The 26,964-nt window shown below is 36.3% G+C and overlaps 3 protein-coding genes across 37 annotated transcripts in view; 2 read left to right on the top strand and 1 right to left on the bottom strand.

Moving 5' to 3' along the window:
- The window catches only part of LOC100002633 (uncharacterized), a 36,490-nt gene extending 29,750 nt beyond the window's left edge, over positions 1 to 6,740 (top strand). For both annotated transcript variants that reach the window (XM_021468706.3, XM_001342341.7), the window contains one exon: positions 2,868 to 6,740. In XM_021468706.3, coding sequence (XP_021324381.1) covers positions 2,868 to 2,912 — 45 coding nt within the window. In that variant the 3' untranslated portion in view covers positions 2,913 to 6,740. The remainder of the gene's footprint in view (positions 1 to 2,867) is intronic.
- On the bottom strand, positions 2,552 to 26,606 carry LOC562098 (uncharacterized). 23 transcript variants are annotated; one of them, XR_012396142.1, is made up of 14 exons: positions 26,515 to 26,604; positions 25,276 to 25,355; positions 24,688 to 24,730; positions 22,568 to 22,689; positions 18,717 to 18,798; positions 18,422 to 18,599; positions 16,848 to 16,921; positions 16,446 to 16,522; positions 13,112 to 13,212; positions 12,173 to 12,261; positions 9,943 to 10,071; positions 8,057 to 8,291; positions 2,848 to 2,905; positions 2,552 to 2,726 (listed from the first exon to the last, which is right to left on the bottom strand). XR_012396142.1 is itself a non-coding variant. In XM_073933728.1 (12 exons), exons 2-12 carry the CDS (start codon positions 25,339 to 25,341, stop codon positions 8,122 to 8,124), a joined length of 1,131 nt encoding a protein of 376 aa, XP_073789829.1. In that variant the 5' UTR covers positions 25,342 to 25,355; positions 26,515 to 26,604; the 3' UTR covers positions 7,832 to 8,121. The 23 variants fall into 23 exon arrangements, 4 of the variants coding, with proteins under 4 accessions (XP_073789829.1, XP_009293260.1, XP_706869.1 ...); XR_012396141.1 differs by having other exon boundaries at positions 2,848 to 2,908; XR_012396137.1 differs by lacking the exon at positions 26,515 to 26,604 and adding an exon at positions 25,792 to 25,863.
- mei1 (meiotic double-stranded break formation protein 1) overlaps positions 25,860 to 26,964 on the top strand; it is a 93,895-nt gene continuing 92,790 nt past the window's right edge. For all 12 annotated transcript variants that reach the window (XM_073933720.1, XM_073933721.1, XM_073933722.1 and 9 more), the window contains exon 1: positions 25,860 to 26,960. In XM_073933720.1, the coding sequence (XP_073789821.1) occupies positions 26,844 to 26,960 (117 nt within the window). In that variant the 5' untranslated portion in view covers positions 25,860 to 26,843. The remainder of the gene's footprint in view (positions 26,961 to 26,964) is intronic.

A 26,964-nucleotide genomic window follows, 5' to 3' on the forward strand; every position in this document is an offset into this window, starting at 1 on the left:
TCTTAAAACAAAACAAAAAACTTGAATTGGTTGTTTAAAAGGTGTAAAAAAATAAATAAATAAATCACAGTTTAGGTTTATTTGAGTCAAACTGACCGCGTTTTGAAAATGAATATGAAGAGTATAAAAAAAAAAAAAATTATTAATTTGTCTAAGACAAAATTTAAACCCATTATTATTCTGGAGTGGTTTACATTTTTGCAAAGGTATAGTGTTATTATTATTAGCAGTATTATTAATTATATGCATATTTATATTTGTTTTATTAAAAACAAGCTTAGATTTGTCCACCTGTCAGGTTTTAGACCATATGGGGCAGAGCATGCGTTTTAGGATATAACTCAAGTTTTTTTAACACACTTCGTTGTTATTGTTCATTTATTCGTTTGCTGAAAATAAAAACTGAATTTAGAAATAGTTTTGAAACAAATCTTTGCGCTTAATAAACAAAATTAATTATGTATAGGCTAATGGATGTCTGCGAGTACAACATGTTTCCCTATTCACGAGAGTGAAAGTAAAGAATGGTGAGGCTCATCTCATTCTCATGCTGCAGATGCTCTGTTTAACTGTTTTCTCTTTAGTGAAGCGTTCAGTTTTTCTACTTACAAAGTCCACCATGTAAATAGCAGATCCACCATGGAGCGACGCTACTGGCTCTTAAAGGGAATGGGAGATGAGACTCTGATTGGTTTATTCTCAAAACACACCCATAACTCATTAAGAGAATAAGCTCAAGCCTGATAGACCTGTTAGCTGCAGCGCAAAGCGGATTTTTATGTCCTTAAAAGAGCAAAGGTAGATTCATTCTTGCCCTAAATGCTTTTGGCCCTGCGCTTTTGCACATGGATCGTCACAATAGAGCCCTAGAATGGGTGCCAATCAATACAATCTCAGTTTTGGAACAGTCTAATTTGAGATAATTTTGTTGCTTCCAGGCTTTGATTTCCATCAAACAGACATTGTCAACGTTAAAGCAGATAAATTAGGAGAGGTTTTAATAAAAATCTGAGGTCGCCGGCGTATCAGTGATAACCAGTACCAAATTTGTGCAAGATTTGTCCAAGAAGGAGCATATGAATGCTAAATTAGAGTGGACCAAGTACTGACCCCTGGGGGACACCCTGGCACAGAGGGACCATCTGTGATCTATAACCACCCAAATAGACGAACTGTGAACGTTCTGAGAGATAGGAAGTGAATCAGTTTAGCACGATTCCAGATTAGCCAATCCAAATTTGGTCAAAATTATTCACCCCTTTAAGCTAAATTTGTTTGATTGTCTACTAAACAAACCATCGTTACACAATAACTTGCCTAATTACCCTAACCTGCATAGTCAACCTAGATAAGCCTTTAAACTTCACTTTAAACTGTATAGAAGTGTCTTAAAAAATATCTAGTTAAATATTATTTACTGTCATCGTGGCGAAGATAAAATAAATCAGTTATTACAGATGAGTTATTAAAACTATTATGAAAAAAAATAGTCAGGGGAGCTAATTATTCTGACTTTAACTGTATGTCAAACAAAATATTTACTTGAAGATGGTTAAGCAGTTGACCCTCAACCAGACGCTCAAGAACTTTAACCAGGAAAGGTAGGTTCGAAATTGGCCAATAATTCAACAACTCAGCAGTGTCACAGCCAGTCTTCTTAAGGATAGGTGTATCAAAACCACCATAAATTCGATTGTAGTATTAATTAGCATGTATTAAATTCTGATTATTAATGTTTTAATGGTATATTAAATATATAGTTTACTTAATACAACCAGCCAAAAAGCCAACCAAAGCTTGGGGTTATACAACATGGGCTAACACAAAATACATACATTCCTGATATGCGAGTCCTATCTCGCACTTAATAAACTACACTTACTATGGTATAAATACAGCACTACAACATACAAAAGAGATCGACTTATAAAGTCATGTACCAGTTTAATAATGATTTGATCAGCTGTAGTTTAAAATTATGCTGTTTTTTCCTCTCCTAAGGACTTATTATGCCGTCTCTGTCGCCATTGTGTGGCAAAACGTCAGACGTCTTTGCTCTGCTCAGTATGACAGGCTGATAGATGCTGACGTTTTAAATCTCCAAAATTATAAATGTTTAAAATAGGCACTATCCTTATGAATAAACTGCATAATTGCAATCTAAACAACTACATTTCTGATTAAAAAAAGCCTTAAAAGTACATCATGTTGTCCAACAGTAGCAATATTTGTCAAACTGTAGTGAGTTTATTGATTTGCTGTCACTCTATGTAGGCGGAGTAATACACAAGAGTGAGGAGGCTGTACGAGTTCTGATATTGTAGAATATTGCCAGCTATCAGCCAATCAGATTCAAGAACCAGACATAACTGCATATATACACTATATAGTCAAGTCTAAAATGTTTACACGTTGAGGTATAAAATGGCCTTAAATCTATACATAATGAAAATGCATCAGCTAATGTGACCGCCTCCTCTGAATTCTCTGTATTCAATCACACAATAAAACACACAATAAAACAATTAATATGATTAAGGCATAGTTCATCAAAACTTTGAGTTTGAGTTTATTTCTTCCTTTGAACACAAAGAAAGACATTTTGAAGATGCTATGAACTCTTCAAGATATGAAGAGTTCAGATGCAAAAACCTGAGTGCCGTCTGAAATTTCCAGCAAAAATGAAGTTTTTCCTCAGCTTCCTTTGTTTATGTTGAGATATTTCACTTTAAAGACCAGGAAAATTACTTATTCTTTGCCATAAAAGTGATATTACTGAACATACACGTAAAGAAACTCTATTAAAAAGTGCTTGATGGTCTAAATGCTTTTATAAGCATAGCTTGCCTGTTCTCTGTGTGTTTCAGGATGATATGATGGAAGACGCTCCTCTCTCCATGTACAGCTACTGAAAAACACGGAGCGCTCGTCACAAACAGACACCGTTAGACAAACAGGACTAAATGTCTTTGGCTTTTCTTGCACTTTATGTGAGGTTTTGGAAAGGGTCTGTAATGTCTTCAGTTTCTCCGATAGTCGTTTTGTCTGCATCCACTTCTTCAGCGTTTGTTTTTCTGTCTAATCCTACAACTAACCTTCTGCTTTGTTTGTTTTCTAATCAAGTCTTTTGTTAAAGAAATGCTCGTTTCTTAATGTTATACTGTACATCCTCCAAGTCAGCATTGGTCGGGATTACTGAAATGCGCTTATGATTAAATTAGCCGTTAGTAGTCATATAATATTGACGTTTACATGAGAGTAATGTGATAAAACAGCTACTAATGGTGAGTTCAGACTGTAGGATTTTCAAAGTAGTGGCATCACAGATGTTTTCCCACTGCATGACTATCTGGGGTAGTGTGCAGTCGCTGCTGTGTTTACACTGCAAGATGGATCGGCGACAGGGGGTTTCACACTGCATGACTTTACAATAGGAGAATCACCGACAACTTTGTCTCGGTCCACAAACTACGTCTCACAACCAAACAAACCCAAGAAATGACAAGGAAATAACGCGAGGTCACTTAGTATATCTTTTGTTATTACCCTTTAATGAGAACGAAGCCTTTAGTGCGGTAGAAAATGAATTATTTTGCTCACCTGGGTTTTGAGGGGAATTAGTGTTTTTTCTTAAACATTTTTCTCTTATTCGAGCCGGTTGTGTGCTCAGACGACACGTCAAACAGACACGGGGGCTCCTGCCAAATTTACACTAGTTTTTCCTTCATTTCTTGGGTCCAAATAGACCGAAAAGAAACACTTTTACCTCAGGATTTCTGCAGGTTTCACCAAGTTAAATTTAAGATATTTTTAAGAGCATTATTAATTATATTTTAGACTCCTACAGGGCTAAACACTAATACTAATGGCTTTTTTATTTGACCTATCAAAAAATATAATTTAATACATTTAATCAGCTTGTTGAGTGTGATTGCGAAGCGGTTTCCGGGTCCAAGCGCTCCATTCAACTGTATGGAGAGACTTATGAATTATAAACGTTATAAAGCAATTTAATACTTTCGAAAATCACGATCGCAATATATATGTCCACAGGGCTCAAAATTAACCCATTTGATTGGTAGCACCGGTGCTCGTAACTTAAAAAATGTAGGCGCATCAGTCAAAATTTAGTCGCACCCACCATTTATAAGCACCGTTACTACAAGTTTTATACAAACATATTTATTGCATTTAAAATCAACACTAATCAAACTTACAAGCAAAAAAATATATATGCAAGCATGAGGAAAATATGTCTCAACGAAATCCCGTTATCCAAAGAAAATAGATTTTTAAAACAGAACTGAGTAAGCAAAAAATACACGGAGCGCTCACCGGCCCTGCACACACTGCCTGACATAAATGAATCTGTTAACGATAAAACTGTGCTGTTCTCACAAGTGCTGTCTGATATTGCACTGATGCTTTTGACATATACTGTGCCTTATTATATGCATACGTCATGTTAATAGCAATACCGGTCTTCATGAGTAGCGATATTAGTTTACTCAGTGTAAGCCAGTTTGCGATGGTGTACGTGGTGTTCAATTTGACATATAGCTGCCACTTGCACGGCGGACAGCATCTGGCGATTATATGAAGGATTAAACAGAAGCTCTCGTGCTAAATGTGGCAAACAGTTAGCTGAAAATTCCATCCCACTGACTTTTCATACCGGACTTGAAGCCAAGGGAAGTCTTTTATCCACTCTTGGAAAAGTGTAGATGGTGGATTAACATTCAGCACATGATCACTAGTAAGATGTGTCATTATTTGTAACTTTAAATGCCATGGTTTCTTAAACAAAATCTGTCAGTGTTATCTTCATTCTCATCTTAAGCGCTTTAGTTTTTCACGGTAGCAGCTCTCTCTGTCATCCCAAGCAAGAAGGCGCTGACTGAGTGATTGACAGCTGATATTAACCAATCATTCGTGTTCAGTGCTAGAGCAGTGGTGGGCCAATAAGAAGAGCGTGAAGGCAGGGCAAGCATTACGGACTTGGCTTTTACTGCAGCATGTCGACATGACAACTGTTTTAAACCATTCCTGAGCGCTGCGTTTCATGTTTCAAGTGCAGACAAAGAGCTTAGAGATGCATTCTGCGTGAATGTCTCCCGAATCCGTGCATGTGGTGAACATTTTGCAGTAAAAATTGGTCGCACACAACAATTTTTAGCACTCGCACAAGTGCTCCCGAATATATTTCGAGGTCGCATAAATAAATTTTTGGGTGCATATGCGACCAAAATGGTTGCAATTTCGAGCCCTGTGGAATGTCAGTGATGGCCAGATTGAGTAGCTTTACATCAACAAGAAAATTAAGACCTGTTTAAAAAAAAAAGATTTAAGACCTACAACACAACGTTTCAGCAAATTTAAGACTTTTTAAGGATTGTTTTCGAGATTTAAGACATTTTTAAACTTTAGGACCCAACAGACACCCTGGAACTTCTCCCCCAACCTCCTGCTGGCCTACAGATACCCACACTAGTGAATACTGCTCTCTCATTGGCTGGAGGTAATCGCCAATGTTATTATCAGTCAGAACAGGGTATATGCCGAGCTATACTGATACTGATAAACTTCCGGTGACCTGTTATTGTGAACTTTTTTCCATTTTATACGGTTCCTTTTACAGCATTGATGTTGTAATGTCGGTAAAATACATTCAGTTAAATAAACTTTGGCAATTATTTAGTTGCTCAAGCGTAAAACGAGACAAAAAGCCGTTTACTTGCACGCACCTGTCAGAATCGGCAGGCTAGCGCAGAAGCTCCATTGAATATACTGGGGTAAAATAAATGCTCATATTATAAAGACATGGCGGGGGAAAATGTAATTTAATGCAGTGCTTCTTGTACCCACTTTATATCAGATATCACTCGGCTAGTGGAGATCGCTGATTTTTAAAGAAAACAGCCCTTAACAGCGCCGAATTTTGCATTGGCATACAGTTCGCCGGAAGCGCTTAATCTTTGATAGTTCACACTGTGTGATTGATACTCTCGTGAACAAGCACCGATTTGCCTCTTATTGCCGGCATTTGTCTAGTCAAAATCAAGAGCTTAAAAACATCCAGTCTGAGCTTGCCATATGTTATATTCAGATTTCAGTTACTTTAGCATGACACACACATGAATAGACTTCCAATAAGTGCATTACTGTAAACTGATTTCTGCATGTTTTTTTACAGTGTGATGGAGGACATTGCTGGAAATAAAGCAAAAGCATTTCTTTAATACTGTATGAACAACTGTTTTCCAGTGTTTAATGTGTCAAGTAAGTTTCCTAAAAAAAAAAAACAACTGTCAGTGATACAAATGTTAATTTATCTTTAAGCAGAAAGCGTTAATATTTGATTCAATTGCAATGTTGTGAAATGCACAATAGTCTCTGGATTTAAGTCAAATGCTAGTTTTGCAAATACTAGTCCTTTGCATTTTGATATATACCATAAAAACAGAACCTAAACACTAATTCATGCACACTAAGTAAATAGGCATAATTTGAATGCTTTACTTGTGCCTGAAATGTTTTATAAACACGGAGAACAAAAGAAATTAGCTTTAGTTTCTTTTTATTGGTTGACAAAAGTCAACAATACAGTACTTTCATTTTTGTGATTTGTCGGCTGATGGATGTGTGACGATGTTTACTTTGTGTAATAACTTGTGAGAGTGGATTTAAAGAGTTTATGACATGTTGATGTTTTTTTATCTAATAAAAGCCTTTAAAAAACACCAAGTCTTCCTGAAATGTGGCTCACAACACAATTCATTTTCCTTCGGCTTAGTCTCTTTATTCATCAGGGCTTGCCACAGCAGAATGAACCGCCAACTATTCCAGCATATGTATTACACAGCGGATGCCCTTCCAGCTGCAACCCATCACTAGGAAACACCAATATACTCTTGCATTCACACTCGTACATTATGGGCAATTTAGTTTATTCAATTCACCTATAGTGCATGTGTTTGGACTGTGGGGGAAACTGGAGAACAAACTCCACATAAAGATGTCAACTGGCTCAGCCGGGACTCGAACCAGTGACCTTCTTGGTGTGAGGCAACACTGCTAACCACTGTGCCACTATTAAATCTTCTTAAGTTTCTTTTCTGCTTAGTCTCTTTGTTAATCTGGGGTCACCACAGCAGAACAAACCGCCAACGTTTCACACGGCGGATTATCTTTCAGCTGCAACCCATGACTGGAAAACATCCATACACACTCATTTACTACGGACAATTTAGCTTAACCAATTCACCTATAGCGCATGTGTTTTGACTTGTGGGGGAAACCGGAGCACCCAGAGGAAACCCACGCCAACACTGGGAGAACATGCAAACTCCACATAAAGATGTCAACTGGCTCAGCCGGGACTCGAACCAGCGACCTTCTTGGTGTGAGGCAACACTGCTAACCACTGTGCCACCATTAAATCTTCTTAAGTTTCTTTTCTGCTCAGTCTCTTTATTAATCTGGGGTCGCCACAGCAGAACAAACCGCCAACGTTTCACGCAGCGGATGCCCGCCCAGCTGCAACCCATGACTGGAAAACATCCATACACACTCATTTACTACGGACAATTTAGCTTACCCAATTCCCCTATAGCGCATGTGGTTGGTTTTGTGGGGGAAACCGGAGCACCCAGAGGAAACCCACGCCAACATGGGGAGAACATGCAAACTCCACACAGTAATGCCAACTGACCCAGCCAAGGCTTGAACCAGCAAATCTTGCTGTGAGGCAATTGTGCTACCCACTACACCCAAATGATCATTTGATAAAACAATAATACTAATTGGTGTGTCTGACACATTAAAAATGGCATTTTAAAAATATTAATTTATTTTATCATGCCAACAACAACAGAATCTAGATATATCATCAAATATTCACATACCTGCTGTGTTAGCTAATAGCTCAATTTCAGAAATACTACACTCTGTCAGCTCAATGTCAAAATCTGTATCATAATCAGTGAGAATCCTGGATTTGACAACAATCCAGCCATCGTGACTGATGTAAACTGCTGTAACACTGTTTTCAGCCTACCTAACCAGAACACTTTCTCCACTTCCTGTAGTAGCAGCTGTTGGTTTATTGGTGATTCTTTGGGGTCAGAGGTCACTGAGACTGAGATCTGGAGCACTGTCTGAAACTCTGTCCAGCACTTCGGCATCATTATCCAGGTCACTATCAAGCTCATTTCCTGCATCGCTGAGGTCACTTCCTGACAGATCTGTGTTTAGATGAACGTGGCGGCGGCGCCTCCTCCTGGTTTGTGGCTCTGAAATAATCAATGAACAAAAATGTGAAACATTTGTTTGTGTGTAAACCAGGATCTTAAACGGTGAGATTTGCAGGTTAAATGAAAAACTAAACATGTAAAATGATAAATAATTAAAAATAAACAAAGCTCTCCTCTTGTCAGGGTATTCATCGTTAAAGGGCCATGTCACCCACCACTCTCAGTTCAAGTCTACCTCAGAAAATTTTCAAAAAATGCATCATAATGGGCGTGAAGCTCTACAAGCAGAAGCAGGAGTGGGGGTGGCCAGCAGGGGAGAAGGAGGGAAGCGTACAACTGTTGTCAGTCGGCTCCCATAATGAGACACAAACCGTGAGGAGTACTCGCGCTGAACGCAAACAACAGACTGGGTCATCGGACCAATCAGCGCAGACTAGCATCACGCTAAGGAAGAGTTTGGAAACAAATGAATCACTGAACAAATCATACGGTAGTCGTTAGGATAATTAGGTAAAAATCAATGCATATTATAAGCAATATAAGATTTTTTTGACCTTGCATGCATATCAGCCTGTTGTTGGAGACCCCCAAAACCAAAATATGACCTTTTTATAATGCATAATACGGGTCTTTAAATGAAATGAAGCAAATTAACTGGATTAAATAAGCAAGCTTATTGAAAAAAAGTGAACTTTAACAAATCTTTCTCATTTTGTTTAGTTTAAATACCAAATTAGCATCTTAAATGAACTAAATCTTAAATGGATAACTATATAAACATAAATATGGACATCTTTAAAGGATAAAAGTAAAAATGTCAACCTGACTACAAATGCTTTAACATTAAAATGAAAGCATAAAATAAACAAAATCATCACATGTTAAAACTTTAATAGTATAAAAGACACTAAAATAGAATTTCTGCTACTAACATTACTTTAATTATTTTTGTAATTTTAAAATGTGTTTTTTTATAATTGTAAAATAAACATTGAGAAGTCGTATATAATTTTCATTACTCTCCATTTTTATAGAAGTGTAAAGATAATAAAATACCACTGCCTCCCAAACATTCCCCCAGCTGCTGAGTTGTTTTTACTTAAAAATAATTATTTTAAAACTATTTTAAAATAAAACCTCAACTGAACTCAAAAAACTAAGAAAACTGATCATTCATATTATAAATGATGAATTATAATATTATAATTATAATAATAAAAAGTATTAAGTGTTATTAAATTGAGTGTTATTAAAACTAGCAAACGGAATATTTTAAATGTGATATTTAATTTGTTCACTTGTGTTTAATTAGGGAAATACATTTAGATATATTTTGGAATATATCTAAATATATTCGGAATGAACTGCCAACTTATCCAGCATATGTTTTTCCCAGCAGATGCCCTTCCAGCTGCAACTCAGTACTGGGAAACACCCATACTCACTCACATTCACACACATACACTACAGCCACTTTAGTTTATTCAATTCACCTATAGCGCATGTGTTTGGACCGTGGGGAAAACCAGAGCAGCTGGAGGAAACCCACGCCAATATGGGGAGAACATGCAAACTCCACACAGAAATGCCAACGGACTCGAACCAGCAACCTTCATGCTGTGAGGCCTTTAAATTATGTGCATAAATAGCAAAAAAGATCCACAGATTCTGTCTGTTCCTGCCTATTCACCTGTTTCCTCCAGCCAGGACGGATCGAGTTCATCAGAGCTGATCTCCGCCAGACTCGGTGTGGGACTGAGATCATCCTCTGAGCCGGAAGACACGTGTCTCTCAGACCTCGTCTGCACCGCTGACACAGCTAACACACAGGTGAAAGACAAAATGAACACAACACAGGCAAAGAAGGCGAATGCACAGAAATCTAACAGGAGAAGCCAGTCAAATCACAAATATCAGCCAGATCAGGAATTGTGACCGTTTTTGGGTTTTATACTGTGATGCAGTTTCTAGAAAAACTGAATATCTAATGAGAAACAGTGGGCGTGGCTTGTTTTTTTTACTGCGAGCTGATTGGATGTAGTAGAGCAGGCATTTCATTCAGAAAGTGCTTGGAAAAGTATTTGGGGAAAGTTATTAGACAGACTCCTCCTCACCATTTGTTTGCTGTCAATACTGACAGTTGGAGGGGCGTGGTTAAGTATGTTAGCCACGCCCAATACCTCAGACAGACCTAATAGGGTATATGCCGAGCTAGTGTTCTTCCCATACTAATAAACCTCCGGTGACCTGTTATTTTAAACTTTTTTCCATTTTATACGGTTCCTTTTACAGCATCGATGTTGTAATGTCTTTAAAATACAATCAGTTAAATAAACTTTGGCATTCATTTAGTTGCTCAAGCGTAATACGAGACAAAAAGCCGTTTACTCGCACACACCCGTCAGAATTGGCAGGCTAGCGCAGAAGCTCCATTGAATATACTGGGGTAAAATACATGCTCATATTATAAAGACATGGCGGATGAAAATGTAACTTAATGCAGCGCTTCTTGTACAACCTGAGAAACACTTTATATTGGATATCACTCAGCCAGTGGAGATCGCTGATTTTTTAAAGAAAACGGACCTTAAAGGGTCACGAAATACCAAAACACATTTTTTGAGCTGTTGACAGTCGTATATGTGTCCCACACTGCTAAAAACACTATTAGGACACCTATATTTCACTAAAAAGTGTAAATTGGTTGTTTTTGTGTTATTTCAAGCAAATTCGTACTTCCGGTTTGAAACTAATTTTTGAAGCTGCGTCACGGCTATGACATAATAGCGTGTATTCCAGCGTGCAGACTGGGCGTCTGTGCCAGAATGTGTCTTATTATGTCTTACAGCCTGCTGCATTAATGCATGAGTAAAGCTTGGTTCAAACCAATCAGCGCGCTCTATTGTGCAACTTCATTAATATTCATTACTGTCACCGTGTTTACACGACATAGACGCCACGTTGTGTTGGCAAAACAAGCGTGAAGTGTTGCTTTTATAGTTTGCTGCAGTTAAGTTTTGTTTTCATTTTCTCTCTGTGAGAGCTCAGAGTTACGTGTGGATTAACAGTGTACGCGACGCTCGACAACAATAACTTACGTGTCTAAGGAGGATTATTGTTTACCTGAGAGCTGTTCTCATCTGCAAACGCTGAGATCCGGATTCGCTTGTAGTCTTCTCTTTATAAAGACGCGGCTCTAGTAGTTGCTGGTGATTGTCCTGTCTCTACAGATTTGGTAAGTGAGCGACCAGTGCTCTTTGTTTATTCAGTTTGTTCGTATCTAACAAACTATTGCACTGAGTGTAAACACGTTAGCACCACAACCAAACTTTAACCTCGTGTAGGGTTTTTACCGCATTTAGTGACCGGAATAACACACGCGGCTTTCTGACACTACATGCCGTGTGCATGTAAGTTTCCGGAAAATGCGGAGGGTTTTTTTCTCTCATTCGCCGTGCGGTATCAAACATTGCATGAAAAATACACGCTTAGAGCTGTTCCTCGAATCAAATATCTCGTTTGTCGGGAGGGGCATGAATGAATTCCCTGAATGAAAGAGCCAAACTGCTGTTAAAGTCCAACATTTAATAATTTGGCAAATAATTCGACTACAGATGTCCATGTAGGTTAAACACCATCACTTTCTACTGTGTGTGTGAATTTTGACTCTGAAACTCGTGCCCGAAATAGACACTCCCACACCATCCCACTTTTCTTCCTCCGACACTCCCCCCAAAACAGAGCTGGCCCTTTAAATGCACCGGTTTTTGCATTGAATACAGTTCGCCAGAAGGGCTTAACCCAGGTTACTGGCAAATTAAAAGTCCTATTAGCATGCTTTGGCATATACCCTATTGTGAATTTTACTGAAAACATAATCAAATAATCATTTAAATAGCTTGTAGACATCTGTGTGTCACCTGGTTTGTGTTGTACGTGTGCAGGTGAAGGATGAGCATCCCTCAGCACGAGACCTCGCACCTCATCCTTCAGCTCAGAGACGCTGACTCTGAAACACACACACACACACAACATAAACAGTCAGAATTCGTATTAACCAAAAGCAAAAATAAGCTCTCCCTGAAATACAATCAAATGATGGCATCATCGATAGGCAGAGAGGGCAAAAGTACACACATCCTTTACTCAACTAGAAACACAGATACTGTTGTTTAAAACGACTCTGGTAAAAGATGAAGTACTCACTACGCTTTAGTACTCAAGTAAAAGTAAAGAAGTAAGGCCTGAAATAAGTACTTAAGCAAAAAGTATTCATTGCTACACCTGTTTTAGTTATACAGTAACTACACCTCACATCATGTATACATCTATACAAAATACCTTACATTTTTCAGCAGCAAAATAGCCAAGCAACATCATTCTACAATATTGTCAAATCAAATCAAATCAAATCACTTTTATTGTCACATCATCAGCAACACGTGTGCTATGATGAGTGAAAAGCTTAGATGCTGGCTCCAGACAGTACAGAATACAGATAGTACAACTGCAGTGTCAAGCGATGCAACAAAGCTGATAATTCTTTAACTTTATGCAAATGAAGAGCGACTTTGAGCAACAGCCAATAGGAGCATCAGTACAGCTTGTGTGATTCTCAGCTCGCTTAGAGGCTGGTTGTACTCTCATTGCTGTGGATCTACACAGACCTGCGTTTGCAGCAGATCACCACCTAGAGCGAGAGGCAGCTACAAAGTCGCTGCTAGTTTGAATGAGGCATTAGAAACACCTTGCATAAGTGGAAATTCATCTGTTTGTAATTTGATGCAAAGATGATATAAATGCAAAGTACACAAACTTTAAAGGATTTAAGATGCTGTCTTGTGAAAAGGGTCCCTTACCTGACGTCGCGCACTTCCTGTTGAGTGTGCTGGTATTGCGACACCATCCGAGCGAGATCAAAACTGTGTGTACGGTACGAGTCAGTAAAATTCTCTAACATCTGCAGAATACAAACATCAACTGAACAATAAAATAAACACACCAACAAATCATAAACACATGTTGAATGTCTTTTGCATGCATATCATGACAGAGTTACTTCACATACAAAAATATAGATATTTGAAACACAAATGTGAGAATGCCTGAGTTGATCGAAATCAGAAATTGGAGGAATATTTGGGAAAAATCATTCATATATTTTTTTTTTCCAAAAGTATTTTTATTGAACATATTAGATATGAAACATACATTACAAAATAGCTTTTCAATTTTTTTTTTTTACACAACAAACAAACAAAACCTGCCGCACATACATTTAGGTTCTAGAAAAAAATATAAATAATAAAGAAAAAATACAAATAAATAGTAATAATAAGTAAAGCATATGTTACTCTCATAAATAAGGGGAGAAAAAAGAAAATACAAAAAAATTGAAGAGAAAAGAGAAAAAAAAACAAAAAACAACAACAAACAGGCAAGGAAAGGTTCTACTCTTCTAAAATGACTGAGGGGTCCATCTTTTTTATGTGGTCTAAAACAGGTTGCCAGGTGAGAAAAAACATATCAGTACAGCCTCCTAAAGTGTATCGTATTTTTTCTAAGGTCAGGTGGTGTAGAAGTTCCATAAGCCATTGCTTAAAGGTTGGAGGAAGTTTTTCCTTCCATTTCAGCAATATTAATCTTCTAGCTAAAAGCGTAGCAAAGGCAATCACATTTATCTTGCTTTTGTTAAAACATAAGGACTGTGGTGTGATTCCAAAAATTGAAATTATGGCCTCAGGTTCTATATAGGTATTTAATGCGTCAGAGAGGAATTTAAATATTAGCTGCCAGAATTTCTTTAATTTTGAACAAGCCCAAAACATATGAGATAAAGTAGCTGGCTCAATGTTAACCGGTCACAGTTAGGGTCTATATTTGGTTTAAATTTGGCTAGTTTCACTTTGGACCAATGTAATCTATGTACTACTTTAAATTGTATAACTCTATGTTTTAAACAAATTGAAGATGACTGGATATTGTCTAAAACGGATTGCCACATATCTTCTGATAGTTCTATCTCTAGCTCCACCTCCCATTTTCTTTTTAATTTTACTAGGGGTTCCAGATTGTGGGAATTAATTATAGAATATATTTTGCCAATAAGTCCTTTTGAGTATGGGCTTAGCTCCATAATAGAGTCAAGCAGGGAGGGGGAAGGCAGTGATGGATAGTGACTCATTGAGGAGGACACAAAACTTTACAGCTGGAGGTATCTAAAGAAGTGGGAATTTGGAATTTGAAACTTAACTTTTACTTGTTGGAATGAAGCAAATTGCCCATCAATAAACATATCTTAAAATCATTCATATTTTTAAAATATTTTTATGAATGTTTTAAAATAATTAATTTCTGTTATGCAAATTTGAATTTTAAGCATCATGAAGACTGATTTATAATTTCGCCTGACACCACGTCGTGGACTTCCGCTGAGTGCGCGCGCACCAACCAAACTGGACAAGGCTTTTATACTTGACATATTCTCCATTGAGATATTTTTTTCAAACGACAGAGGGGGTCAAAAAAAATCAACCGTAAAATCAGACAGATAAACATAGAAGTAGGAAGTTTCCAGAACTACACCACATTAATTTCATTCAAGATTTTTTAAACTAAATATTTTTATAAATTGTTTTAATGATTAGAAAGACTTTTATAGCATTTTAGGATTTTTTTTAATCAAACTTTAATGCATCACTTGCTTTTGCTAATATCTTGGACAATTCTACCCTGTTTAACAACATTTATTAAAATATTAATGACAAGAGAACATGGGCTGTAATATATATTTTTAAATATATATTTCTATTATGGCAAGAATAAAAGCAAAAAAAGTACAATTACAAAAAAAAATTTAATTCAATTTTTAAGACTTTTAGAACTCCACAATTCACACATTACTGTCTGGCTAGTTTGTGTCCTCTACTTATATGCTAAAAAGACAATAATGGTCCAACATTTCTGATCATTGTTACCAAGAAAGCCTAGAAAAAACAGGGCATCAGTTTACTGTAAACCGATAGGTTTAAATATTCTTTTCCAGTTATCAAATAAATCATTTGTTAATTCATTTTAGTTTTGTAGCTATTAAACTATTTTAAATTCAAAATTGTAACATAAACATCAGTGTAAAACCTATGAATGATGGAAAACCATTCTGTAATTGTGTATTAATTAAAACCACCTGGGTTTCCACTTTTAAAATTTAAGAGGAAATATAAAACAATTTATATTCTGACAATCTTTACTTTTTCTTTCGATCGTTTTAAGGGGCACCTACGATGAAAATCAACATTTGTAAGCAATGGACAGAACTGTGTGAATATATAGTGTCCCCACAGTCATATTGAGGTGAAATAAACCCAATAAGTCTCTTTTTTTTTAATTTCCTGACTTTAAAATAGTATCCAAATCCCAGTGTTTTTGAGCCCCACCGCAACGTGATGTAAGAGTGCGGTTTCCCCGCTCACCAAATTATTTAACAGGCGCCATGTTTCTAGAATAACATGTATGCACACGTTCACAGAGCATTGTTTTTGCATTGCAAATAAACTAGCCTAAAGTATTTGTACTCTGTGATTTTTATAAGTTTAAACCCTTTTAAAAACAGCATGCTTGCAACAGAGTAAAATCACTATGTAATTCTATTGTACTATGTAACCGCTATAATCACCACGGTCACATGATGTCAGTAAAAACTAATATGTGTGCACTCTAAACGGCATTTATATGACTTATCGTTTCAGAAAGGCTTGAATAAACTACACCACAAATACATGAAACAAACTTACTTGGTATTTCTTACTACTGAGCTGTATTTCAGCTTCATCTGAGTCTATATCACTGACTGCTGTTTATCTGACGTAACGCATGATGAGATGCAGACACGCAGGTGGAAACGGTGGGCGGGGAGAAGCAACTTATTTGCATTTAAAGCCACAGGCTATAAAAACAGCTACACTGTATCCAGACACCAAAACGGGCAGGTTTTGGAGGCTGTAATAAATGATCTGACTGGTATTTTGAGCTGAAACTTTATGGACACATTCTGCAGACACTAAAGGCTTGTCTTACATACAGTTAAAGGTGTAAAATAGGTGCCTTTTAATGGGCTAATTCGAATTAAAACTATTACTGCTTTCCAAAAATCTACAGGCAGCCTACATAAATGTGTAAGTGTGTTTTATTGACCTTAGAGCTGCGTTCATACTGTCTCCTTGTTTCTCTGGCCTCCGACTGAAGCTGAAACGTATCTTCCTCCTGTCGCACTATAAAAATATAAAGCAGTTTGCTTATTTAAAACATTCACAAACATACATAAATGTCCCCAAAATGCCCAGGGTCAGAGAGTCTATCAGTATTTTTAAGTGTTATGAACATGAAGCCAGCTCCAAAACAGTCAGTGTGTTGACTTGTGTGACAGAGGTTTATTTGAGTGCGTGTATTTTGACACAAAGTGTATTTGCTCTGGCCGAGAGCCCTGAGCGAAATAACGGAGCACTAAAAAGAGCTGATTTATGCATGAAACATTATATTGCATATATCTAATATGCGCAGGTGGAAAAGTCAGGAAGTGTCTAGTATTTGACCTACAGAGTTTATTTTTGATGATGTCCACCTCTCTCCTGAGCTGCTCCAGCTCTTCTCTGCGCAGTTTAGAGCTGAAACTGAACACAAACATTATCAGAAACACTCATTCAGTACGTTTACGTTTAATATGATTATTATTTTCAATACTTGGAGTAAGAGCTTAATGGCAATATACATTTACATATTAATTATTGTGTTTACATGAGGTAAAGTTTAATCGCAATATTGCCAAAACGCCCTTATCTGCTTCATTCTTGTCTGTCACTGTGCTGTTTATCTACGTTAAGGCTACACGAGTTAGAGCAATACAGAGAGATCTCCATGGCTCTGACATGCACGTGGGAATGGTGGGTGGGGAGAACCAGCTCAATTGCATTTAAAAGCAACAAAAACAGCAACAATGTCCTATAATAAATAATCTGATGGGTGTTTTGAGCTGAAAATTTACAGACACCAAAAGACTTCTCTTAAATCTTGAAAAAGGGGTAAAATAGGACTCCTTAGGATACTCCTTTTACAGTAGTCTCCGTTTTCAGTGGCTTACTAACACACTTAATATCAATGAAAAATTCATGTTTATTTTTGATACACATTACAGGTCTTGGTTGTGTGTGTGTTTCATTGAAATCTCTGTTTCCTTTTTCAGAATATTTTTATATCTGTGTAATGTTACATATTATTTTTCAGCATCAATACTTCAGTGTTCAGGATCACACAATCCTTCAGACAGGTTTTCAAACATTAATTAGTACTGCTAATGCTCACTATAGTTTTCCAGCTGAAACTTGCAGCTGAAAAATGATACTCTATCATAAATGATATTATGTTTTAATTCAAGCATGCCTTATATTCATCAAGTGACAGTAAAGACTTTAATAATGCTTCACAATTTCTGTTTTATTCAAACAATGTTCTTTTTTTAACCTTACTAATAATACAAAAAATACACTACATCGCTTCCACAAAAATATCAAGTACTACAGCTGTTTCAATATTGACAATAAGAATTAGTTGACCAGCAATCCCTTTAGAATTTCAAAAGGATCATGTGACTGAGTAAAAATGCTAAAACTTCAGCATCCATTCATTTTCCTTCAGCTTAGTCCCTTATTTATTATGGGTCGCCACAGTGGAATGAACCGCCAACTATTCCGGCAAATGTTTTACGCAGCTGATGCTCTTCCAGCTGCAACCTAGTACTAGAAAACACTCATTCACACACTCAATAATTCTCACTCATACACTAAGAACCAATTCCCCTATAGCGCATGTGTTTTGACTGTAGGGGAAACCGGAGCACCTGGAGAAAACCCACTAGAACACGGGTAGAACGTGCAAACTCCACACAGTAATGCCAACTGACCTAGCTGTGAGGCGACAGTGCTAACCACTGAGCCACCGTGCCACCCAAATTCAGCTTTATACAATATTACATTTTATACTATATTTTAGCAATGAAGTTTAAATTGATCATTGAAATTATTAAAATATCTGAATTATTCCAAATCTGTTGTCTAAAACTGTGTGAAATCATGTAACTGTGGACAGTAAGAGTGGTTTAGAGAATCATGACAGACCTTTCTTCTTGATTTCCTAGAGTCGTGGCTCTGTTGATCTGTCCTCTTAGACTGATCAGCTCTCGATCCATTTCTCTCTTCCAGTGCTCGATCCGGCGGTCCGTTCCAGGACTCAATGATGTTCGATCCGCATCCCGCTCCTTCTGTTCCAGCTTATCCTGAAGTCTCTTCTGCTCCTCTGGATGACAGTTTCTGGAGTTAATATCACTTCAAAATAACTAGACATTAATCTCTGCGTTTTCTATGGTTATGTGAGTATTCACTGCATTGTATCGGAGTAGACTGAAATCATCACCTTGTAATGTTTCTATTTGTCTTTGCTGTGCATTTCGCTCTCTTTCCAGAAACCGCAGGTTTTGTGTTAAAGTTTCAATAGCCTGCAGCAAAATAACATTTCAGTGTTCATCATTCATTGACATGTACAGTCTATTGCAGGATTATTCATTTAGACATTAATATTCAAAACAAACTTATAAACACATTTGTTTAAAAACAACAGCACTTAATACAGATAAAAAACAAAATAACCTTTCAGTATTCATCATTCATTGACAAGTACAATCTATTGCAGGATTCAATTCATTAAATTAGATGTTAATAATCGAAACTAAAGCTGCGGTCACACTGGGCTTTTCCTCCACAGACTTCCAGACCAGAAACGCAGGGTCATGCGAAAACGCATCACTTGACTGCGTGATACCAACCGAGGATCAAAACATGACCTCTCTGGACAGAAATTTTAAACATGGAGCAATCACTCGCTTTTTTTAATGCCTAATAATCTTGTTTATTCTCGCCCCTTTTCGCACACACAAACTCTAGTGTGACCGTAGCTTTACTTAGAAAAACATTTATTCATAAGTGACAGCACTAAATACAGATAAACAGGGCCCAATGTAATTTCAACACACACTAAAAATGTCTTATGCTTTTTACATTTTCATTTTTTTTTTAGTGAATACTCTGTAAAAACAATCATTAAGGAACTATGTGCATAATTATAAAAAACGAAGCACGGTTGTCAAAATTAGGGCTGTATCGAATTCGTGATTTGGACATGCGCGATTTCTAAATCGCCTTACTGCTCGATTTTCCCACAGTATGCTATTTAAACCAATCATAACACAGAGTGCCTAAACCAGGGTTCATACACATTTTTACTCTTAAAATTCTAAGATTTTTCCAGAACTTTCAAGTACATTTTCATGACGTAATGTTTCATGTAATGTCTACATATACATGGTAAATAATAAGAAAAACAAAGACGTTCAAATTTATTACAGCATATCATAGAACATGCAACAATCTATTTTTTTTATTTGTTTTTATATCTATGTAAAATTGATTTTGATAATGCTTACACAGCACTAACAATGTGAGAGCAAATTTTTGGCCAAAGACAGCAAAGAAGACAACTAACCTATATTCAAGTTAGGGCTGCACAATATATAGTTTCAGCATCCACATGGCAATGTGTGCATCTGCAATAGTCACATCGCAGAATATGCATTGTTGAGATTATAGTTTAATCTAGAGTTTAATCATAATGGAGTAAAAGTTAATCATCTGCATGCATTTTTAAAGAGTTAGTTCACCCAAAAATTACTTAACATTTTCAGTACACCCTTCACTTGTTTCAAACTTTTATGAATTTTCTATTTTAAATAAACACATAAAGAGTATAATTTTAAAACTCCTATACTATTGAAACAAGTGACGTGTGATTAAACAATGAGTACATTTTAATCTTTGAGTTACTCTCCCTTTAAGGCCTGTGACTGTGTGAACACTTCAATACTTCAAATTTTAAAACATCCGGCCACAAGAAATATTTTGTAACTTTAATAAAGAATAAATAAGATACAATGAAGACTATGCAGTGTTGATTATTCCATATCTGTACCTGAATAGTGAATATCTGAAAACTTTAATTCACTTTTATCTTTGCTATATTTTATTTATCTATGCTTGTAATTTATTTGTTATATATTATTTGAGATTCACTCCTCTACAAAATCCCCTTGATCAATCCAAATAAACCTGTTAAATCATCTGGTGAAATTGTATGCACATCGCAATATATATAACAGAAATACAAATTATCCCAATGTCAGATTTTTCCGATATCGGGCAGCCCTAATTCAAGTTTACAGATATTTGTTAAACTAACTTCCATGACTTTTTTAAAATGTTGGGGGTTTTTCTGTTTTTCCAGGCCTGGAAAATGCCATGTCAAAATTCCATGACTCATCCAGGTTTTCTATGACCTTATGAACCCTGCTAAACAGAGCGTGGGAACAGGAGACTGAGCTTAATGACAAATAGCCAGCATGATGAGTTCAGCACAGGAGAACTTGGTGCCAAAAAAAAGTCAACATCTGTGGTGATTACTTTGCAAAAAGGAAAGCTAATGTATCGCAGAACCAGGTAATTTGTAAGTCAGCCATATATTACATCTAAAAGCATGTGGAAAGCACGAGGCGTGTAGCTTCTTTCAGCATTTTCAACACGTTTTGCGCTAGAGCTCCTTTGTCGTTGTTCGTTGACCATCAATCGTTTTTTCAAAGGATGACCAACTAACGAAACATTGCTGCAGCTCCGATACAAGTTTTATACATGGAGAAAATTAAAAAGGCACTGGGTGTTTGGGTGTCCTGTGTTTGTCTGAGCTAATTAGTCTCGCGAAATGAGTATATTAAAAGTATAAAGCTGATCGATCAGTTCCTGTTACATATGCGGCATTCTGAACATTTAAATTTAAAGTTTGTCTGAAAAGAAATGTTTTTAACTAGGAGCGCCTGGAATATGCGCACTTGTTGCTTTCAATATTTGTTGAAAGCTGCACGCCTCCTTTAGAAATAACAGACTTGTGCACGTAAAAGACACGATATGTGAACGACCTATTTCACAGCAGCATCACAAAGAGGTCTATGATCTATGGATGGCAAAAAATAAATAAATCTGTGAACAAGTAGAAAATTACATGTCACTACTTCTGATATCTTGTCAAGAACATCAGAGCCTTACTTGAGTTTGACAGCACACACACACACACTAATCTATTTATTTGTTGGCCATAGGTCTGTTCTAGAGACAATTTGTTACACCTTTACTAGATTTATAGTTTTTGCCTTATGAGATATGTTACAGGTCATTGATAAAGGCTAATTACTTTCCTTTGTAAATATGTTTTAGATTCACACTGTAAAACAAAAGTGTGTGTCAAAACCGTGATTAAAATAAAAATAGCAAAATTGTTCTAGAAAATCGTGATAGGTTTCTTTTGCCCATATTGCACAGCCCTAGAAAGTACCAAGTTCACTACCGATTTAAAAATGTTCATTTCCCACTAACATTTGAGCGTGTTTTTAAACACAGCTGATTGGCCACTGTGTTCATATACTCAACAGAAATAACTGTGATTGGCCGTGAAGGTCTTCAAAAATAAAGTTAAGACAACTTGAGTCACTTTTTTTTAAAGTTATGTCAACTTGTCGCTTTTAAAGAAAGGGGTTTATGTCTCTAAAGTTACATCATTGATATAAAACCTTAATTTAATTTTAAAAGAATGACTCAGATTATTAGATGATGCCTTAAAAAAATCTGCATCATATCACCATAAGCTGCCCTGATTTAAAAAAAAAAAAACAACAACACATCAGTCGAGCTCTAATTTTTCTTCTAGCAAAAACAGGCCATTTACCATAAACTGTATTTACAGTATAATAAATTATTTGAGAGATATTTTAAACTGAAACTTCAACAAACACATTTTGGTGACAACTGAGACATGTCGTCACCTTGGAATTATAAGGTTCTATCTGCATTCGAATGATTTTGAGATACTGAGCTTTAAAGTTAACAGTATGTGTCATATTTGTTTTTTAAATAAAAAATCTTTAACACCCCATAATGTAAATAAGTTGTCGTTTAATAAGAATATGTCAATAACTCAATTTTGACAAAAATGTCAGATAGAACCTTGTAATTCTAAGGTGATGATATATTAAACATTTTAAGTAAGCATAACAACTGACACAATTTTAAAATTAAATAATTGTCTTTGCACTTCAGTCCTCTGCTCAAAAGTGTTTAAATCACTATTAAATAATATATAGATGTGATGAGATAAGCTGTTAGTCTTACCTGACTCTGTTGCTGCAACTGTGTCTGGATGGCGGTCAGATCTGTCCACTGAACAGCAGGAGTGAGAGAGGAAGAGGGCTTCAAATCAACACCAACTGTGAAGTCTCTGACTGGAAATACATCTGCACAGACAGAAACTTGTATTTTTTTAATTATGCAAAGAGATTTACACATTACATGAAATCACACACAACTGGAAAAGACACACACATAACTCAGACTCAACTTTATTATACCGTTTAGGGAAACTGAAATTGCAGCAAGGTGCCGTAACACAGGCGAAGTTCCATTTACACATTAACAAAATATTACCCCACAACATACAATACATCATTTTGTAGGTGCATCTCCCTCTCCGCTGGACTCATTTAATGACCCCCATTATAAAAGAATTTCTAGTTCTATTTGTCCTGTAAACAGGAAGTCTAAAACGATGTCCTGATTGCAGCAGCTGAAACACAGAGTACAACGGGTGATCCTGGGTGCATAGGATACCCTGAAATTCCTTTAAAACACCAGGATGGTAAATTACTACTGGACCAGTTTGGTTAACAGAAAAAGAAACATTAAAGATACAGTCAAAAAATAAATCAAATTTAATAAATCAATAATTAATTTTTCAATTTAAACTTTATTATAGACACACACTGTAATGGTTAGACAGAAGACAAAACCTTAAAAAAACACAAACAATAATAATAAAAACAATAATAAAACTATTAACTTTAAAATATGTTTCCTTTTTTATTATTTTTGTTGGCATAGTATGTAATATTTTTGTATATTTGTATTGACCTATGGTCCTTGCACCTTTTGATCAATAAAAAAATAAATACTAATTAAGACATGATAGTTAATTTTAAAAAAATCTAATAAGAATTTAATAAAAAAATTGCACTAAAACAAAATCATTAATTATTTTCAAATAACTAAATAATACATTTCCCAGCCACTTTATTAGGTACACCTTACTAGTAACGGGTTGGACCTGCTTTTGCCTTCAGAACTGCCTTAATCCTTATTATAGATTCAACAAGATACTGGAAATATTGCTCAGAGATTTTGCTCCATATTGACATGATAGCATCACGCAGTTGCTGCAGATTTGTCAGCTGCATATCCATGATGTGAATCTCCTGTTCCACCACATCCCAAAGATGCTCTTTTGGATAAAGAACTGATGACCGTGGAGGCCATTTTAGTACAGTGAACTCATTGTCATGTTCAAGAAACCAGTCTGAGATGATTCACTCTTTATGACATGGTGTGTTATCTTGCTGGAAGTAGCCATCAGAAGATGAGTACACTGTGGTCATAAATTGATGGACATGGTCAGTAACAATACTCAGGTAGGCTGTGGCGTTGACACAATGCTCAATTGGTACTAATGGGCAAAAAGTGTGCCAAGAAAATATCCCCCACACCATTACACCACCACCAACATCCTAAACTATTGATACAAGGCAGGATGGATCCATGTTTCATGTTGACGCCAAATTCTGACCCGACTATCTGAATGTTGCAGCAGAAATCGAGACTCTTCAGACCAGGCAACGTTTCTCCAATCTTCTATTGTCAAATTTTGGTGAGCCTGTGTAAATTATGGCCTCAGTTTCCTGTTCTTAGCTGACAGGAGTGGCACCCGGTGTGGTCTTCTGCTGCTGTGGCCCATCCGCCTCAAGATTGGACATGTTGTGTGTTCAGAGATGCTCTTCTGCAGACCTTGGTTGTAACGAGTGCTTATTTGAGTTACTGTTGCCTTTTGATCAGCTGAAACCAGTCTGGCCATTCTCCTCTGGCATCAACAAGGCATTTGCGCCCAAAGAACTGCCGCTCACTGGATATTTTCTCTTTTTCGGACCAATCTCTGCAGTCTGACTTAAATGAATATTTAGAATACAATATATATATATATATATATAAATTAAACAAAAAATTATCAAAGTACAGTATTTGATTCAGTCAACTGACTTCTTAGTAATTTACTAAGATACCTAATTTAATTTAAAGTAGACTAATTTGTTTTTAAACACTTTACTGGATCTTTAAAACAATTATACATGTAATTCTCCATGTCAGAAATGATGATGTATAGTCTAATCATTTAAAATATAATTTACCTTCTGTTCCTCTGGGAGATCGTCCACGTGTAGTCAGACGTTCCTTGTAACACACAATATCAATAAATTAGAAACTGTATTTTACAGCTAAAAGTCATACAACCCCAGCTTCAGAATAAACATCAGTAAATGACATCTGGGTTAACTGTAGCTTTAAATGTAAAGTTCACCCAAAAGTAAAAAAGCCCTCACCATTTACTCACACTCAAGCGTTTCTAAACGTTTATGAATTTCTTTCTTCGACTGAACACAAAAGATGATATTTTAAAGAATGTTGACAAAGCAGCCAGTGACATCAATAGTAGGAACAAAATACTATGGAAGTCAATGACAAATGTTTCCCCCTAACATTCTTCAAAATATCTTCTTTTGTGTTCAACAGAAGAAACTTAAACAGGTTTGGAACAATTGGAGGATGAGTAAATGGCAGAATTCAGATTTTTGGGTAAACTGTCCTTATTTAGCAGATTAACAGGGCGCACTCTAGCGGTCACCATCTGCAATACTCAACAACAGACACACATAGACATAAAATAATATGGAATAATGAATAAAACAATTATTTAGTGTTAAAATATGGTGTTTTACCCTCATTTTTGCGACACTTCCATCAGCCTCGGAAAGAATGGAGCTCAACTGATGGTCCCAGTTCATTATTATCGCTCAAACTAAACGACATGTAAACAGAAGTGAGGTAAAAAGTAGATTTAAATTCGCAAATTCAGACTTTCACACTAAATAATATAGTTAAGCTGAATGTAAAAAGGCTAATGGGTTAATTATCATGGCGTATTCTCAATGTAGTTATGTTTGTAACTGTAACTGTGCGCTCAGCCTAAAAAATACTTAACGTTACCTCTAACTAACACTAACGTATGCAATGTTTTGACTGAAAATGATAAAGCTGGCAGAAATAAAGACAGGCGATGTTACAAGAACGGGTAACGTTAACGTGAAACGGATCGCGTCAGTTTCTCAGCTTTAGTAAACAAATAACTGTAACGGCTCTTGAAAACGCGCGCGACCCAGCGAATCGAGCGGTTACTTTTCACTCTCTTCACCAACGCTTATCCTATTAAAATTCTTTAATTAATGTGATATTACATGTCTAAACGCCTCTTTTCAGCACGTCGGTGATTATTTCGGTTTAAATCCAAGAGCCACTATTTTTAATACACGTCACTTCCGTCTAACCACGTGGATTGTGGGGAATGTAGTTTTTGAGTGGCTGCACACTTTTGGTCACTGTGTTGTGAACATAAATATAGCTATACGAGCAAAATTAGTAGACCCTCCATAATTGTGAGTTTCTCTACGCATTTATAGATATATGATAGTTTTTAACTAAAACAGGATTGCATTGTATTACATATTAAAATTTAAAACAAAATCAATTTTCTGATTTTTAAGATTTGTTTAGATTTATTTTAATATAAATTTAAGGAAATCAGATTTGGAGGAATAATGTGGTGTAGTTGTAGTGTAGATTTGGCTGACAACCCAGACCACGATAGTGTATTGTCTACTCTGTGAGAAAAAAATATATATCTTTACATAAATAATTAAATATACAATAATTACTCTCTAGCTGAGTGTAACAATTTTTAATTCCCAGCACAACATATTTGTAATGTTTGTGGGTGTGCTGAGTTAAATTCTCTTTTGGCCAGAAAAGATTAAAAAGATTAGAAAAGTTAGACGGTCCATGTATGTTTTGTTCATTTGTTTTCCATTTTTAAATGGAATAAAGATTTGGAAGAAATCTTACCAGAAAAGGCATTGTGCAGACTAAAAACAGACAAAAAAAGTACAAGAAAATTAGCCTACTTAAGAAAGTGAGATGTAGAACATGTTGCTAGCTTGGGCCGTAGATCTGCCTGGATCCAAGTCTGCAGCGGAGTAGGCCACATCTAATGTATATATCTATGATCAAAGCCAAAGCAAATGCGTTATTTTTCTGAGATTTGATTGGTTAACGGGTGTCATCGTGACCTCTGATTGGTCAGACTCAAAATAACCGCCAACTGACTCCGCGAGGGTGTAACGTCTCGCGCGTATTCATTGACACTATTTGTACTTTTGATTAACCAGTTTACTGTCGTCAAGCTAAGATTCATTAAAATAAATTTGTATTTTGGCCTCGTAAAACGTCAAAAATGTCAAGTTTAGACGTAATCTGTGAGAAGATTCATCAGGGTCACGGCCCGCGCTGGGAACGGGCCGGCATTTGCGTTGCGTGTGTGGTGGAGATGATGGACCGGGCAGATGTGTCGGTAA

The sequence above is a fragment of the Danio rerio genome, chromosome 20 (assembly GCF_049306965.1).
Source record: "Danio rerio strain Tuebingen ecotype United States chromosome 20, GRCz12tu, whole genome shotgun sequence".
Taxonomy (NCBI): Eukaryota; Metazoa; Chordata; class Actinopteri; order Cypriniformes; family Danionidae; genus Danio; species Danio rerio.